The sequence below is a fragment of the Bufo bufo genome, chromosome 4 (genome assembly GCF_905171765.1).
Source record: "Bufo bufo chromosome 4, aBufBuf1.1, whole genome shotgun sequence".
NCBI classification, from domain to species: domain Eukaryota; kingdom Metazoa; phylum Chordata; class Amphibia; order Anura; family Bufonidae; genus Bufo; species Bufo bufo.
Window position 1 is genome coordinate 61,233,604 of NC_053392.1, and position 19,464 is coordinate 61,253,067.

Below are 19,464 nucleotides of genomic sequence, written 5' to 3' on the forward strand. Positions count from 1 at the left end.
GGTTCTTGAATCTGTAGATTTTCTGTGATTTATTTTGGTGTCTGGATGCCAGGTACATACTTGACTAATGTGTCCTTTAAGACTGTGTTCACACAGTTGTCTGAGGTTCCACCGACACAGGAAAAGATGGCAGCTGTTCTCAGTGCTGGTTCTGCCTGAATTTGTGAGTTAATGCTTTAAAGCTCGTAAGCCTCAATGTAAAATCTGCAACATGGTCCCCACCTGCCATGCGCCATTTATTTATAATACTGGTGTCTTCTTGTGTGGCACCCTGGAGGAACTGCTATCTCTGCTCCTCAGTTTCTAAATTTGAGACAGATTCTATGAATGGTGTATTACAGATCTGTACACCGCAGATCTCTACCACAGTGTACACGAGGTCTTATGACCAGATGCAAGATGTATGAAAACACAGAGCACTCACCCAGACCATTCATCATCCGGGATGTAGCAGAACATCAGTCTTCTGGCGTGGTAAGGTAACCAGCATATAAAGTAGGCAATTACGATCGCTCCTGTTAATTACATACAGTTAACTTTGTATATCCTGGGTGAACATCTCCTAGTAAATTACAAGATGCAAATTCTCCCGTGATGGACACTAATGACCATCTTATATCTATCTATCCATCTATTTATCTATCTATCTATCTATCTATCTCTCTCATATCTACTGGATCTATATCATATCTACCTATCTATCTATCTATCTATCTAATTTTCTATCTACAGTCAGGTCCATAAATTTTGGGACATTGACACAATTCTAGCATTTTTGGCTCTATACACCACCACAGTGGATTTGAAATGAAACGGACAAGATGTGCTTTACCTGCAGACTGTCAGCTTTAATTTGAGGGTATTTACATCCAAATCAGGTGAACGGTGCAGGAATTACAACAGTTTGCATATGTGCCTCCCACTTGTTAAGGGACCGAAAGTAATAGGACAGAATAATAATCATAAATCAAACTTTCACTTTTTAATACTTGGTTGCAAATCCTTTGCAGTCAATTACAGCCTGAAGTCTGGAACGCATAGACATCACCAGACGCTGGGTTTCTTCCATGGTGATGCTCTACCAGGCCTCTACTGCAACTGTCTTCAGTTCCTGCTTGTTCTTGGGGCATTTTCCCTTAGTTTTGTCTTCAGCAAGTGAAATGCATGCTCAATCGGATTCAGGTCAAGTGATTGACTTGGCCATTGCGTAATATTCCACTTCTTTCCCTTAAAAAACTCTTTGGTTGCTTTTGCAGTATGCTTTGGGTCATTCTCCATCTGCACTGTGAAGAACCGTCCAATAAGTTCTGAAGCATTTGGCTGAATATGAGCAGATAATATTGCCCGAAACACTTCAGAATTTATCCTGCTGTTTTTATCAGCAGTCACATCATCAATAAATACAAGTGTTAAGGTTACCTGCACAATTGCTTGTAGAGGTTACTCGAAGAGGGGAAGGAGTCCAATGGCAGCGACACAGGAACAGAGGAGCGCGGAAACAGAATGGATGAATGATCCAGATATGCAGGAATGGCGGTGGCTCAATGGACCCGATAAAGGTGCACGTGGTAGATGAGTGCCGAAGAACGAGGAAGGCAAGAGAGTAGTCAGGCAGTCCTGGGTCGGTACACGGGATGGCAGGTACAAGGATTCAGGATGAGGCAGGAGAGTAGTCAAATGAAGGCAGAGTTCGGTACACGAGATGGCAGGTGCAAGGATTCAGGATGAGGCAGGAGAGTAGTCGATGGAGGCAGAGTTCGGTACACGAGCAGGTTAGCAGACAAAATGCTGAGAGGCTGAAGCAAGACTAAGGCTGAGATAGCTCAATAATCTGGCAAGGGAGGAAGTGACATGGTCTTCCTTAAATAGGGCGTACACAGATCTGATTGGTCAAAACTAAAAGCAGGAACATTCAGGTCAAAGAGATGGTTCAAAAAGGTAACAGAAACTGTCCAGGAAGCTCTGTGGTCTAGTGAGCAAGGCTACAGCCTAAGATGCCGGAGTCTCCCGGTTCGATCCCTGACAGTACTCCCCTCCTCCACGATGACCTCCGGGCATCTCCAAGATAGGCCTGTCGGGGTATTGCCGATGAAACTCACTGACCAGTCTGGGAGCGTGTACATTCTCCTTGGGTTCCCACGAGTCCTCATCAGGACCATAACCCTTCCAACGGATCAAATACTGCAGTTTTCTTCGACAAATTCTAGAGTCCAGGATCTTTTCTACAACGAACTCCTCTTCTCCATGCACCCTGACTGGTGGGGGTGGCATCAAAAAGCGATCAGGGAAAGTATTCTCGACAAATGGTTTGAAGAGTGAACAATGGAAGACTGGATGTATCTTGAGCGAATCCGGGAGTTTGAGTTTAAATGTGACATCATTAATTTGAGCCGAAATCTGATATGGTCCAATGTATCTTTGACCCAGTTTTTGAGAAGGGACTCTCAGCTTAATATTTTTTGTAGAAAGCCACACTTTGTCTCCAATATGAAAAACTGGTGCTGGTTTACGGTGTTTGTCCGCAGCTTGTTTGGAGCGTCTTTGGGCCTCGTGTAAATTCTCCATGATTTTTCCCCGTACCTCTTGCAGGTTAGTTAACCGTTCGGTTACTGCTGGGAGGGCCGTGGTGATTGGCTGATGAGGAATGAAGACTGGATGGAGGCCTGTGTTTGCGTAGAACGGGCTGAAAGAAGTCGAACTGTGTTCCGAGTTATTGTATGCAAATTCTGCAGTGGAGAGATGTTCCATCCAGTCATCTTGTAAATGGGTAATAAAACAGCGTAGATACTGTTCGAGGGTTTGATTAGTTCTTTCAGTCTGACCATTAGATTGTGGATGAAAAGCTGATGACAAATTTACTTTGATTCCAAGGGCAGAACAGAAGTTTTTCCAGAATTTGGACGTGAACTGTACCCCACGATCAGAGACCACGTTGTCTGGAATCCCGTGTAGCCGGAACACTTCACGGATCATGAGTTCTGCTGTCTGTTTTGCAGATGGTATTCCTTTGAATGGTATGAAGTGTGCCATCTTGGTAAGACGGTCTATGACAACAAGGATAGTGTTCATTCCTTGAGAAGGAGGTAAATCGACCACGAAGTCCATAGAAACTGAGCCCCAAGGGCGAGATGGAACAGGAAGTGGTTGTAATAATCCCAGAGGGGAAGAACGTGGTGTCTTGTAGTGTGCACAGGTCAAACATGAAGAAACATACCTTTTCACATCCCCTTTACAATTGGGCCACCAGAAGGAACGAGATAACAGTTCTTGAGTCTTTTTTATGCCCAAGTGACCGGCCAACTTGGAATCATGAGCCAGTTTAAGGACTTCAAGTCGAGCTATTTCGGGAACATATAGTTGATGATCCGGTTTGATCCAATAACCATCCTGGAAGTGAAGGTTTACCTCACTAGTGGGGTGGCTAAGGAAAGAGTCACTCTGATATCCGTCTTTAATTAGTTTCCATAAATCCCCCGAATGGGTGGCCCCCAAGAAGTTTCTTTCAGGCAGGATCTTGGTTTGATTCTTATTTTCTTGGGAGGAGTCAGAGAACATTCTGGACAGCGCGTCTGCTTTGCCGTTCTTAGAACCTGGACGGTAGGTAATAATAAAGTTAAAACGAGAAAAGAACAGGCTCCATCTGGCCTGTCTGGAGGATAATCTTTTGGCGTTATGCAGAAACTCAAGGTTCTTGTGATCAGTCAAGACGGTTACGGGAATGGTGGCCCCCTCCAAAAGGTGTCTCCACTCCGAGAAAGCTTCCTTGATTGCAAGTAGTTCCTTATTCCCGATGTCGTAATTTTTCTCGGCTGGGGACATTTGGCGAGAAAAATAGGCACAAGGGTGAAGCAACTCTTTATCTCCTGCACGTTGTGACAAAACCGCCCCCATTGCTGAATCAGATGCATCCACTTCTACCGTGAATGGTAGTTCTGGATCTGGATGGATTAGTATTGGTGCGCCTGTGAACAGAGTCTTTAGTTGACTAAATGCGTCTTGTGCCTCGGGAGTCCAGGTGAAGTGTACGGTTTTCTTTGTGAGTTGTGTGATTGGTTTGATGACCCTGGAGAAATTCCGGATGAATCTCCTGTAGAAATTGGCAAAACCGATGAATCTTTGTATGTCTTTTACATTTCTGGGAGTAGGCCACTCCGTTACAGCTCTAATCTTGCTGGGGTCCATCTCTAGACCCTTCGGAGAAATGATGTATCCCAAAAACTGAACAGTTGTTTTTTCGAATTCGCATTTCTGAAGTTTAATGTAGAGTTGGTGTTCTCGAAGTCTCTGTAGAACCTTGCAGACGTCCATACGATGTTGCTCCAGACTTTCAGAAAAGATTAGAATGTCGTCCAAGTATATTATTACGAACTGATCCAACATGTCCCGGAACACATCGTTAACAAAGTGTTGAAATGTAGCTGGCGCATTACACAGTCCGAAAGGCATAACGAGGTATTCGTAATGTCCATACCTAGTTCGGAAAGCAGTCTTCCATTCGTCACCCGGACGAATACGGACCAGGTTATATGCTCCTCTGAGATCGAGTTTCGTAAATATTTTGGCAGTGCGCAGTCTTTCGAGAAGTTCAGATATTAAAGGAAGGGGATACCGATTTTTTACAGTGATACTATTAAGTTTCCGGTAGTCTATACAGGGGCGTAAAGAGGAATCTTTCTTTTCTACAAAGAAAAAAGGAGCACCAGCTGGAGAGGTGGAGGGTCGGATAAACCCCTTTTTTATATCTTCATCTAGATATTTTTTCAAAGCCTTCAATTCAGGATCAGAAAGCGGATAAATGCAGCCAAACGGTATTTCCGCTCCTGGTAATAGTTCAATCGGACAGTCGTAAGAACGGTGAGGAGGAAGCTTATCTGCATTTTTCTTGTCGCCAACATCCTGAAAATTCTTGTACGGCAGAGGTAATAACTCACTTGTAGACTGTTCCGGAACCAGAGGGATCGCTGGAGCCGAAGACTGAGTGTCTTGCAGGCAATTACACTGACAGAATTCCGACGGGAAGTGTAGTACATGATTTTCCCAGTCAATGGATGGATTATGAATCGCCAACCATGGGATCCCCAAGATTATGGGAAATTTGGGTGAAGAGATCAAAGAAAAATGGATGTCCTCAAGGTGATCCGTGTTGATGCGTATTTGGAGCTTTCCCGTTTCTTGCGTAACTGGACCTGAGGAAAGAGGTGAGCCGTCCACAGTCTCCATATCCAATGGTGTTGTTCTCTTTAATAGTGGGATATGGTTTTTTTGTGCAAATGTTAAGTCCATAAAATTGCCCCCGGCCCCAGAGTCCAGCATAGCAGAGCAGGAGATTTCGAGTTCAGAAGTGAAGATCTGAATGGGTACCATGAAATGAGACTCGGGGATAGTAGTTTGGTCTTTCTTCCAAGCAATAGGGGAAATAGAGTTTATTTCAGAGTGTATGGAGTATGGAATTTCTGATTCCAATTGTTCTTCTATCTCTCTGACCACGTTTATTCTACGGACCCTTCTAGGGCAGTCGATCGCATAATGTCCTGGTTTTCCGCAGTAGAGACAAAGATCTTCTGAGATGCGTCTTTCCTTTTCCGCTACAGTTATGGATCTCCGTAATGCATCGATTTGCATAGGTTCCGGTGCAGGTTCAGGATTACGGGGAGCTGATGGTCTGAAAGAATAGGTGGGTCGGTTTTCCTGCGCCCATGCTTTCTCCCTTCTCCTTTCAGTAAGTCTCTGGTCGACTCTGATACAAAGTTGAATGAAGTCTTCAAAGTCCTCTGGAATATCTGTCCTAGCAAGTTCATCTTTCATTTGCTCAGACAACCCCCGCCGGAACTGACTCTTTTGGGCGGCATGATTCCAGGTGGTGTCGGTCACCCAGCGGCGGAATTCGGCTGTGTAAACGGCCACTGAACGGTTTCCTTGGCGTAGATTATGTAGTTTTAGTTCCGCAGTAGCACAACGATTAGGATCATCAAACACCTGACTTATGGCGGAGATGAAGGTCTCCAGATCCCGCAGAAGGCTGCTGTCGGTCTCCACGTAAGGAGATGCCCATGCGAGAGCCTCATCAGACAAAAGATTGATGATGAACAATACCTTCATCTTTCCAGTAGTGAACCGGGCTGGATTCATTTCAAAATAGATTCGACATTGGTTCAAAAAACCTCGGAATTGGCGTCGATCTCCATTAAACCTTGCTGGGAGTGGCATGCGAGTATCTCCAGCTGGGGCCTGCCCCTCCAGGAGTTGTCTCTGTAGGGCGATTATTTCCCCTTGTTGATCTTGTACCACACTTTGTAACTGGGAAAATTTTTCCTGATAAGTGGTTCCGAATTCTTGTAGCTCTATAACTTGTTGTTTCAGGAGCGTCACCGCGGACTCCATTTTTGAGGCCAGATTATTATGTTAAGGTTACCTGCACAATTGCTTGTAGAGGTTACTCGAAGAGGGGAAGGAGTCCAATGGCAGCGACACAGGAACAGAGGAGCGCGGAAACAGAATGGATGAATGATCCAGATATGCAGGAATGGCGGTGGCTCAATGGACCCGATAAGGTGCACGTGGTAGATGAGTGCCGAAGAACGAGGAAGGCAAGAGAGTAGTCAGGCAGTCCTGGGTCGGTACACGGGATGGCAGGTACAAGGATTCAGGATGAGGCAGGAGAGTAGTCAAATGAAGGCAGAGTTCGGTACACGAGATGGCAGGTGCAAGGATTCAGGATGAGGCAGGAGAGTAGTCGATGGAGGCAGAGTTCGGTACACGAGCAGGTTAGCAGACAAAATGCTGAGAGGCTGAAGCAAGACTAAGGCTGAGATAGCTCAATAATCTGGCAAGGGAGGAAGTGACATGGTCTTCCTTAAATAGGGCGTACACAGATCTGATTGGTCAAAACTAAAAGCAGGAACATTCAGGTCAAAGAGATGGTTCAAAAAGGTAACAGAAACTGTCCAGGAAGCTCTGTGGTCTAGTGAGCAAGGCTACAGCCTAAGATGCCGGAGTCTCCCGGTTCGATCCCTGACAACAAGAGAACCAGTTCCATTGGCAGCCATACATGCCCACGCCATGACACTACCACCACCATGCTTCACTGATGAGGTGATATGCTTAGGATCATGAGCAGTTCCTTTCCTTCTCCATACTCTTCTCTCACCATCACTCTGGTACAAGTTGATCTTGGTCTCATCTGTCCATAGGATGTTGTTCCAGAACTGTGAAGGCTTTTTTAGATGTCGTTTGGCAAACTCTAATCTGGCCTTCCTGTTTTTGAGGCTCACCAATGGTTTACATCTTGTTGTGAACTCTCTGTATTCACTCTGGTGAAGTCTTCTATTGATTGTTGACTTTGACACACATACACCTACCTCCTGGAGAGTGTTCTTGATCTGGCCAACAGTTGTGAAGGGTGTTTTCTTCAGCAGGGAAAGAATTCTTCGGTCATCCACCACAGTTGTTTTTTGTGGTCTTCCGGGTCTTTTGGTGTTGCTGAGCTCACCGGTGCGTTCCTTCTTTTTAAGAATGTTTCAAACAGTTGTTTTGGCCACGCCTAATGTTTTTGCTATCTCTCTGATGGGTTTGTCTTGTATTTTCAGCCTAATGATGGCTTGGTTCACTGATAGTGACAGCTCTTTGGATCTCATCTTGAGAGTTGACAGCAACAGATTCCAAATGCAAATAGCACACTTGAAATGAACTCTGGACCTTTTATCTGCTCATTGTAATTGGGATAATGAGGGAATAATAATATTTACAAATGATCCACTGGACCCAGGAGGTCAAGAGTATGGTTTCAATAGTCTAGGGACTATAGTTCCTGTTTCTGGCCTTTTCTCTAATTTTTATTAAAATATAACTTTTATTTCTCTTTAATTAAATAATATAGCCGCAAAAAAACATATACATTTAAAAACTCTATATGGAGGGCAATTAGTGCGGAGCTATAGGCTTGACACCCACTACTTGTCTGGTGGGTAGCTGAGATCTATATTATCTCCTGCAAGGAATTGCGGGGTGCTTGTCTGTATTGTCAGCCGACATCAGACACCTTGCAGCTATCGGTTTATGGGGTTATTACCCTACCTAAAGTGCTTTATTTCACCAAGTGCAATGTTTTAACACTCGTAGCGGCTCCAACCGCCCACACTTATACCTATTGGCTGCCCCTATAACAAAGTATCTATGCTGCGTCTGCAGATCGCCGTTCCGTAGTCATTCTTTGCCCTGCCTTACACATTTAAAAGCTATTGATGTAGCTCCCCCTGGGAAGAATGACTACGGAACGGCGATCTGCAGACGCGGCATAGATACTTTGTTATAGGGGCAGCCAATAGGTATAAGTGTGGGCGGTAGGAGCCGCTACGAGTGTTAAAACATTGCACTTGGTGAAATAAAGCACTTTAGGTAGGGTAATAACCCCATAAACCGATAGCTGCAAGGTGTCTGATGTCGGCTGACAATACAGACAAGCACTACGCAATTCCTTGCAGGAGATAATATAGATCTCAGCTACCCACCAGACAAGTAGTGGGTGTCAAGCCTATAGCTCCGCACTAATTGCCCTCCATATAGAGTTTTTAAATGTATATGTTTTTTTGTGGCTATATTATTTAATTAAAGAGAAATAAAAGTTATATTTTAATAAAAATTAGAGAAAAGGCCAGAAATGAGGGAATAACACACACCTGGCCATGGAACAGCTGAGAAGTCAATTGTCCCATTACTTTTGGTCCCTTAACAAGTGGGAGGCACATATGCAAACTGTTGTAATTCCTGCACCGTTCACCTGTTTGGATATAAATACCCTCAAATTAAAGCTGACAGTCTGCAGGTAAAGCACATCTTGTTTGTTTCATTTCAAATCCATTGTGGTGGTGTATAGAGCCAAAAAATCTTACAATTGTGTCGATGTCCCAATATTTATGGACCTGACTGTATCTGTCTGTCTATCCTCATATGTATCTATCTCATATCTGTCTATCTATCTATCTATCAATCAATCAAGCTTTATTGGCAGGTCTAAAATTATACATTAGTATTGCCAAAGCATGTGGGAAATAGGTGGTTGAGAAATGGGTACACACCCGGGATCGGTGTATTATAGTCCGTGGCATATCATGACAGGGAGAGGGAAGGGGTGCGGACACACCCTGGGTTCAGGGTATCAGAGTCCATGGCATATCAGGCTCCTCTCAGTCTGTGGCAGGCACTGATATATTGTGCTGCTATGTCCACAGTGTTCTCTTCCTCTCCCAGCAGGATGGGCAGCTTCTCTTCCTCCTCCATGGAGCTGAAGTCTGGGAGTAGATCAGAGAGTCTCCTAAAGTGGATGCCCCTCACTGCTGAGTATTTGGGACAGTATATTAGGAAGTGGGACTCATCCTCCACCGCCTCCAGGTGACACTGCTGGCACAGTCTGCTTTCTCTAGGCATGTAGCTCTGTATCTCTCTCTCTCTCTCTCTTTCTTTCTCTCTCTATCTTATATCTATCTGTCTGTCTGTCTATCAATCAATCAAGCTTTATTGGCAGGTCTAAAATTCTACATTAGTATTGCCAAAGCATGTGAGAAATAGGGGGTTGAGAAACGGGGACACACCCGGGGTCGGTGTATATCTATCTATCTATCTCTCACTCTTTCTACTATCTGTCTATCTCACATATGTCTAATAGACAGCAGTAGTGTTAAGTGAGTGCCCAACATGCTGCATTTCATTTAACAAAGAACTCCCATAGTGGAGGCAAAACATCAATTGTATAAGAGATAAAGGAGGGGGATGCACATCTGTACACATCATTGGCAACTCTACTGGGAGTCTGCTGGAGTAGGCAGATCTCCCGCTGCTTTCTCCCTTCCATGACCTCTAACTGTATGTAACACCAGGGTGCTGCATCATTAGACGCAGCCCCAGCACCCATACATGCTCGGAAGGGGCGTGATGCATCACAAAAAGGGTCAGGGCATTTAATGAAAGTAGTAGGCATATTCTAGAAAGGGGGCAGAGTCTATAAAACTTTCACACCAGGAAACATTTCAGCAGTGCAAGGGAACGTATCACTAGTTTTTTTTTATTATTAATAATTAAACCACATATTGTTACATAGCCTTTTTTAATCTATTTTTATTTTCTGATTGTAGATTCTTTTTATTCTAATACCTGTACAGGATTATGGAGCCAGCCATGTTCCCCTAACTGCTACTAATAGCATAAAGAAATATGCATTACAGCAGCAAAATGGACCATCGGAAACAATAGACAGGAGATGTTCATCAAATTCTATGGGAGAGTGTTGTAGGCATGCTGCCTGACCTATGCAGAGGTCTGATAGCTTGTTGCCTAGCATGCATACTCACATCATACAGCATCCGAAAAGTCTTCAGACCCTTTTTTTCTAATTTTGTAATGTTGCGGCCTTGTGCAAAAATAAAGAAAGTTCCCATTTTCCATTCTGCACTCAATACCCCATAATGAGAAACTGACAGAATATTAGAAATCTTTGCAAATTTATAAAAAAGGAAAAACTCAAACCTTGCACTGACATTAGTATTCAGACCCTTTGGTCAGGACTTAAGTGAAGCCCCTTTTGTAGTGATTACAACTGCAACGTGCCACTCCCAGGGCCAATCGGGTCCCAGTGTTAGGAATGCCAAGTGGTGATGTGGCTTGAATAGATCTGTGTGTCAGGGTGCTCCTATCTGGATACCGTCGCTCCTCAGAGTTAGGCTCTGTAGCATTCAAATTAGAGAAATGTAGTTGGTGGAGAATAAGTTGAGTCCAGACTTGATAAAGTTTAACTTGAATAAACTTGCATCCAGACAATATATGGTCTTTCTCTTGGTTCTAGCAGGTTTTAGAGTAAATTGGCAGGCTAACTTGGATACCTTGCTTTCTTTCTCTGCTGTGCTAATCTCTGGCTTTAGTCTAGTTACAGGACTTTATAACCGTTCTGGTTGAGAGGGGGGCCTTTGGCTTTTGACCCCCTAGCAATAATCAGTCTATGAACTGCAAGGAGTCAGTGTGCTTTACAAGCTGCTTCCCAGGACTCCGGCTGCAGGGAGGAGGGCTCCCCTCACTGCACCCTGTTGTCTCATCTCCTTCCAACTCTCAATTCCACTATCGACTTACTATAGCTTCCTGCAACCCCTCCTCTGCCCAAAAGAGGGGAGAATGGAGTGGTAATAAGCACCATTCTATCTAAAGATCTCTCTCTGCTAGGTACACTGCCACCTTCTGGACAACCAGGCACATTACATGTAGTAGCTGCATAACAATATTATAAACAGATGACATTATTCGTTAGCCATTAGAGACAGTAGCAGAGTGAAGGAATGGTAGTGCCCAATCTGGGGTACTATACAACCTCCAGTCTTCTTGGGTATGATATGATGCCACAAAGTTTGCACATGCTATTCTTCTCTGCAGATCCTCTCAATCTCTGTCAGGTTGGGAGGGGACTGTTGGTGGACAGCTATTTTCAGGTCTCTCCAGAGATGTTCAGTGGGGTTCAAGTCAGGGCTCTGGCTGGGCCACTCAAGGACATTAACAGAGTTGTCCCTAAGGCACTACCGTGTTGTCTTGACTGTGTGCTTAGGGTCATTATTTTGTTGGAACATAAAACTTCAGCCTAGTCTGAGTTCCAGAGCACATGGGAATGTGTTTTCATTTAAAATATCTCTGTACATTTCTCCATTCAGCTTTCCCACAACTCTGACCAGTCTCCTTGTCCCAGCTGCTGGAAAAACACCCTCACAGCATGATGCTGCCACCACCATGCTTCATTGTATTGAACAGTGCCTGGTTTCCTACAAACATGATGCTTAGAATTGAGGCCATAAAGTTCAATCTTGGTTTCATCAGACCAGAGAATCTTGTTTCTCGCAGTCTAAGAGTCATTTAGGTGTTTTCTGCAAACTTTCATTTGTTTTCATGTCTTTTACTCAGGAGAGTCTTCTTTCTGGCCACTCTGCTATAAAGCCCAGATAGTTGGAGTGCTGTAGTGATGGTTGACCTTCTGGAAGCTCAGCCAATCTTTGGAGCTTAGCCAAAGTGACCATTGGGTTCTTGGTCATCTCTGTTACTAAAGTCATTCTACAGTTACTTTGTTTGGTGGGGTAGCCAGCTCTAGGAAGAGTTCTGGTTGTTCTAAACTTCTTCCATTTAAGAATTATGGAAACCAATGTGCTCTAGGCAACTTTCAGTGCAGCAGAAATGTTTTGTTCCCTTCTTCAAGGGTACTTTCACACTTGGGGCAGAGGATTCCGGCAGGCAGTTCCGTCGCCGGAACTGCCTGCCGGATCCGTCAAAACGCATGCAAACTGATGGAATTTGTCATATGGATCAGGATCTGGATCCGTATAACCAGGGCTTTTTTTCTGGCGGAACGCACCGGAACGGCGTTCCGCCACCTTTTGACATCGCAGCCTGCGATGTATCAGCGGGGAGGGACTGGGAGGAGGAGCTGGGGGCTGGTACGTTCACTGTGCTCCGGCCCCGCAGCTCCAGTAGTGACTTATAAAATGTGTAATTAAATTAATAATGATTCATGCTGCCCCTCTGTAGTATAACTTTCAATATATTGTACTCACATGGCTACTGTTATCGTAATGCAGGCCGGCCGGGCAGACGAGCGGCAGCGTCACTGACTGACGTCACGTGCCTGCGCCGCCTACTTCATTCATAAAAAAGAAAAAAAGCCCCCCCCACCCCATAACCGGCCTGCATTACGATAACAGTAGCCCTGTGAGTACAATATATTGAAAGTTATACTACAGAGGGGCAGCATGAATCATTATTAATTTAATTACACATTTTATAAGTCTCTACTGGAGCGGCAATGGGGGGTTTGTGGATGGCACGGTTATGGGGTGGGGGGGGGTTTGTGGATGGCACGGTTATGGGGGGGGGGGGGGGGTCTGTGGATGGCACTGTTATGGGGTGGGGGGGGTCTGTGGATGGTACTGTTATAGGATGGGGGGGGTCTGTGGATGGCACTGTTATGGGGTGGAGGGGGGTCTGTGGATGGCACTTTTATGGGGTGGGGGGGTCTGTGGATGGCACTTTTATGGGGTGGGGGGGTCTGTGGATGGCACTGTTATGGGGTGGAGGGGGGGTCTGTGGATGGCACTGTTATAGGATGGGGGGGTCTGTGGATGGCACTGTTATGGGGTGGAGGGGGGTCTGTGGATGGCACTGTTATGGGGTGAAGGGTCTGTGGATGGCACTGTTATGGGGTGGGGGGGGGGGGTCTGTGGATGGCACTGTTATAGGATGGGGGGGGGATCTGTGGATGGCACTGTTATAGGATGGGGGATCTGTGGATGCTATCCACAGATCCCCCATAACAGTGCCATCCCCAGATCCTCCACCCCATAACAGTGCCATCCCCAGATCCCCCATTAACAGTGCCATCCCCAGATCCCCCATTAACAGTGCCATCCCCAGATCCCCCATTAACAGTGCCATCCCCATCTGGGGGGTTTCTTTGCTGGGCTGGACTTTTATAGCCCCCCCAAATTTTACTTGCATCCCTGTTCTCTAAAGGGGCGGTTTTAGGGGGTGGTCCTAGGGGTGTGTAGGGGGGGCGGTCCTAGGGGGTGGGTAGGGGGGCGGTCCTAGGGGGTGGGGGGGGTAGGGGCATGGCCAGGGGAGGGGGGGTGAGTTCCACCACCTTTTCTCTGAGAAAAAAAGCCCTGCGTATAACAAATACATTGAAATGCCAGATCCATCTCTCCGGTGTCATCTGGAAAAACGGATCCGGCATTTATTTTTTTCACATTTTTTGCGGTTTGAGCATGTGCAGACCGCAATGCCGGATCCGTTTTTCGGGGGACGGATCCGGCATTAATGCATGTCAATGGGAATAAATGCTGGATGTGTTCCGGAATTTGCTGCAGTATTATCTCCGTCCTGAAAGGTCAAAAAGACTGAACTGAAGACATCCTCATGCATCCTGAATGGATAGCTCTCCATTCAGAATGCATGGGGATAAAACCGCCCCTAGGACGGAACTCAATGCCGGAAAAGAATAACGCTAGGTGAAAGTCCCCTAAATCTGTGCCTTTACAATCCTGTCACTGAGCTCTACAGGCAGTTCTTTCGTCCACATGGCTTGGTTTTTGCTATGATATAAATTGTCAGCAGTGAGACCTTATGTAGACAGGTGTGTGTCTTTCCAAATTATGTCCATTCAATCAAATTTACTACAGGTAACTCCAATCCAAGTGTAGAAACATCTCAACGGAAATGGGAGGCCCCCAGAGCTTAATTTCAAGTGTTATAGTAAGGCTGGGTTCACACGAGCGGATGCCGTGCGTGGCATCCGCTCCGTGAAAGAGTGCCAAGACCCGATGCAGACTGCAGAGGCACGGAGCATTAACATGACTGATAATGCTCCGTGCTTCTCTGTGATCTCTTTACTACGAAATCACAGTGACAACTGTGATTTCGTAGTAAAGAAATCACAGAGAGGCACGGAGCATTATCAGTCATGTTAATGCTCAGTGCCTCTGCAGTCTGCATCGGGTCTTGGCACTCTTTCACGGAGCGGATGCCACGCACGGCATCCGCTCGTGTGAACCCAGTCTAAAGGTTCTGAATATGTATGTACATGTGAGATTTAAAATTTTTTTGGTATATATTTTTTGTTAAATAAATGTGTAAACATTTCTAAAAAAAAAGTCACTTTCTCATTGAGTGCAGATTGATGGGAAATCTAGATTTTTTTTTGTGAAAAAAGTGAAAGGGTCTGAAGATTTTCCGAATGCGCTGTAGAAGCACACCCATACATGCGCTGATTATATACATGCTACATACCTGCATAACTGTAAACACATCTCTTTGCACTTACACATAAAGACATAAGGGAATCTAAGCCGTTTTCTAATGGAGAATTTTGTGACACAAAATGCATTTTGAGTAGCTAAAATTCATTTTGAAGAATTCTATGTCACAAAATGGCATTCTGTGTGACAAAATAAAATTATGTGCCACAAAGTAACATTCTGTGTGACAAAAATGAATGTTGTGTCACAGAATACAATTCTGTAAATTTTGTGACACAGAATGTCATTTTGTGGCGCAAAATGTTATTTTGTCACACAGAATTTTATTGTGTCGCACAAAATGTAATTTTGTCACGCACAATGTCTTTTTATGACATAGAATTCTACTAAATGAATTTTGTCTATACAAAATGCTTTTTGTGTCACAAAATGCACTGTAAACAAATGGCATCCCGTAGACACCAAGGACTAGGAGAATTTTTCTGTGCAGCAGCTACTTGCAAATTTGATAGTGTCCATGAGGTAGGGTGCTGTGCCCAAAGCAGAGGCACTGAGATTATGTGCTGTATACGATGCACAGGAAAGATGGAAAAGCTGGGTGGCAATGTTACTCATCACAGCCATTGAGTAATCTCTGCATGTTGGGCACTAGGGCTGCACGATATGGGAATTTTGTGCGATTGCAATTGGGGCCCTAAAAATTGCGATAATGATATGTGATGCAATATTTTAAGGGAATTGTGCTAGAGGTCTATTTGCTGTGGATGACGCACTGTTATGGGGGACCTGTGGATGACGCACTGTTATGGGGCACCTGTGGATGACGCACTGTTATGGGGCACCTGTGGATGACGCACTGTTATGGGGCACCTGTGGATGACGCACTGTTATGGGGCACCTGTGGATGACGCACTGTTATGGGGCACCTGTGGATGACGCACTGTTATGGGGCACCTGTGGATGACGCACTGTTATGGGGCACCTGTGGATGACGCACTGTTATGGGGCACCTGTGGATGACGCACTGTTATGGGGCACCTGTGGATGACGCACTGTTATGGGGGACCTGTGGATGACGCACTGTTATGGGGGACCTGTGGATGACGCACTGTTATGGGGCACCTGTGGATGACGCACTGTTATGGGGACCTGTGGATGACGCACTGTTATAGGGGACCTGTGGATGACGCACTGTTATGGGGGACCTGTGGATGACGCACTGTTATGGGGGACCTGTGGATGACGCACTGTTATGGGGGACCTGTGGATGACGCACTGTTATGGGGGGCCTGTGGATGACGCACTGTTATGGGGGGCCTGTGGATGACGCACTGTTATGGGGGACCTGTGGATGACGCACTGTTATGGGGGACCTGTGGATGACGCACTGTTATGGGGGACCTGTGGATGACGCACTGTTATGGGGGACCTGTGGATGACGCACTGTTATGGGGGACCTGTGGATGACGCACTGTTATGGGGGACCTGTGGTTGACGCACTGTTATGGGGGACCTGGGGATGACGCACTGTTATGGGGGACCTGTGGATGACGCACTGTTATGGGGGACCTGTGGATGACGCACTGTGATGGGGGATCTGTGGATGAAGCACTGTGATGGGGGATCTGTGGATGACGCACTGTGATGGGGGATCTGTGGATGGCACTGTGATGGGGGATCTGTGGGTGGCACTGTGATGGGGGATCTGTGGATGGCACTGTGATGGGGGATCTGTGGATGGCACTGTGATGGGGATCTGTGGATGACACTGCTATAGGGGGGATCTGTGGATGACACTGCTATGGGGGGGATCTGTGGATGACACTGCTATGGGGGGGATCTGTGGATGACACATATATAGCATCTTATGCTATGTGCCATCCACATTTCCCCCCCATAAGTGTCCCTGCAGTGTGAATGACCCCCAATACAGAGACTGGGGGCCGTTATCTGGATTAGGAATGAAAGCGGGGACCAATGCAGTCCCTGTATTCTAATGCACCGGCCCCGCTCACTGTTGTATAATCTTATCTAACCTGTAGGCATTATTAAAATATAATAATCATGTGTAATCTGTAAGCTGTATTACTTACAACAAGTTCCGTAGCAGGGAGGAGGGAGGAGGCAGGCCAGGAGAGTGGGCGGGCGGCGCGTCACTCATGACATCATGCGCCCGCGCCGCCTGCTCCATTCATAAAGTGGGCGCAGGGCCGGCGCTTCCATAGAGGCAAGGGGGGCAATTGCCCCCGGGCCCCCGAGTCCTTAGGGGCCCCCCCCGCGCCGACCCGCAACTAACTTTAGGCAGGCAGGACAGTCAGTATCAGACGGAGATGAGCGCTTCCATTATTGAAGCGTTCATCTCCAGTCATCTGTATCGCCATCCTCAGGACAGCGATACAGATGGCTGTGCGGCAGGGGAGGGACAGGCGTGTCCCTTTCCCTTCCTCTGATAGGCTGCAGGCGTGTCCCTTTCCCTTCCTCTGATAGGCTGCAGGCACTAGGCCGGCAGCCTATCAGAGGCCGGCGCAGGCGGCGCGACGCGCCGCCTGAGCCCTGAGCCGTACACAGCGCGGGACACAGGCCGGAAAAGGCCTGCATCGCATCGCTGCCAAGGAGGTAAGTATAAGTGGTTTTTTTTGTTTTTTTTTTTCTGTACAATACTGGTGGCTACTGGCAAATGATAGGGGGGGGGCCTATGACTAGTGGCACATGATAGGGGGGGCCCTATGGCTAGTGGCACATGATAGGGGGAGCCCTTGTCACGGATGGTGTACAGGAAACAAGATGATACAATACAAACAATGACTTACTGGACCCACAACTAAGGAACAAAAGGGAGACCCCTGCAATCGACCTGCCGCTCTCCCTTATTGCTCAGCCTATGCGACCACCCCAAAGGTGGATGGGCGCATATCCACGTACCTCGGCTATCTTAGACCTGAAGGCCCTACAATAGTGAGGGGACACGACCACCGGCTCCCTACACAGACACGGAGGGAGTCAGGGTCACCTGGATCCAGAAAACAGAAGATCATAAATACATAGACAGAACTTATCTTTGCAGAACTGGGAGCTAGGAACAGCAAGCATGCACACACACTCCAGGAAGTTGTATCAGCCGCACACTACTGCATTATGGGGAGGAACTTAAAGGGTAGCGATCAGTCTGACTGCATGACAGCTGAGATAGACTAACGAGATGAGAAACTAAACCAAAACAAAGAAATTCAAGGAGGAGGATCTGAGAAGCTCCTGTGAGCGCTTCTCAGCTGTCTGGCTGTGACAGTACCCCTCCCTCTAGGAGTGGACTCCGGACACTCAGGGCCCACCTTCTCAGGATGGGACCTATGGAAAGCCCTGATGAGACGAGAGGCCTTAATGTCCGTCACTGGGACCCACATCCTCTCCTCAGGACCATAACCCTCCCAATGAACGAGGTACTGGAGGGAACCGCGGACAAGACGAGAATCCACAATCCTAGAGACCTGAAATTCAAGATTTCCATCAACAATAATCGGAGGAGGAGGCAAAGGCGAGGGTACAATAGGTTGAACATAAGGTTTCAATAAGGACTTATGGAAAACATTATGGATCTTCCAAGTCTGAGGAAGATCAAGACGGTAGGCAACAGGATTGATGACAGACAGGATCTTGTAAGGCCCAATAAACCTAGGACCCAACTTCCAGGAGGGAACCTTCAATTTGATATTCTTGGTAGACAGCCACACCAAATCACCAACATTCAGGTCCGGACCAGGCACACGTCTCTTATCCGCCACACGCTTATATCTCTCACTCATGTTCTTTAGATTATCCTGAATCTTTTGCCAAATAGATGACAAAGACGAGGAGAATCTGTCCTCATCAGGCAAACCAGAAGAGCCCTCTCCAGAGAAAGTCCCAAACTGCGGATGAAACCCATATGCACCAAAAAATGGTGACTTATCAGAGGACTCCTGACGACGGTTATTTAAAGCAAACTCAGCAAGGGACAAAAAAGAACACCAATCCTCCTGATTCTCCGCCACAAAACAGCGCAGATATGTCTCCAGATTCTGATTGACACGCTCTGTCTGGCCATTCGACTGCGGATGGAAAGCAGAAGAGAATGACAAGCGAACCCCCAAGCGAGAACAGAAGGCCTTCCAGAATCTGGAAACAAACTGCGTGCCCCTATCAGAGACAATGTCTGAAGGAATCCCATGCAATTTGACAATGTGGTCAACAAATGCCTGCGCCAGCGTCTTAGCATTGGGCAAACCAGGAAAAGGGATAAAATGCACCATTTTGCTAAAACGGTCCACCACCACCAGAATCACAGACTTCCCCGAGGAACGAGGCAAGTCCGTTATGAAGTCCATGGACAGATGTGTCCAAGGACGGGAAGGAATGGGCAAAGGAAGGAGAGGACCTGATGGCCGTGAATGAGGGACCTTGGCACGAGCGCAAGTCTCGCAAGCTGCCACAAAACCCTCAACCGACTTACGAAGCGCAGGCCACCAGAATCTCCGAGCAATGAGATCCAGTGTGGCTCTTGTCCCCGGGTGCCCAGCAAGGACCGTATCGTGATGTTCTTTAAAAATCTTGTGTCTCAAAGCGAGAGGCACAAACAACCTCCCAGGAGGACAAAGATCAGGAGCTTCTGACTGGGCTGCCTGCACCTCTGCCTCCAATTCAGGAAAAAGAGCAGAGA

The 19,464-nt window shown here is 46.6% G+C and overlaps 1 protein-coding gene across 1 annotated transcript in view; it reads right to left on the minus strand.

The window, feature by feature from the left end:
• The window catches only part of NTSR2 (neurotensin receptor 2), a 70,181-nt gene that overhangs the window by 2,552 nt on the left and 48,165 nt on the right, over window positions 1-19,464 (minus strand). The window contains exon 3 of the mRNA XM_040430971.1: window positions 425-515. Coding sequence (XP_040286905.1) covers window positions 425-515 — 91 coding nt within the window. The remainder of the gene's footprint in view (window positions 1-424; window positions 516-19,464) is intronic.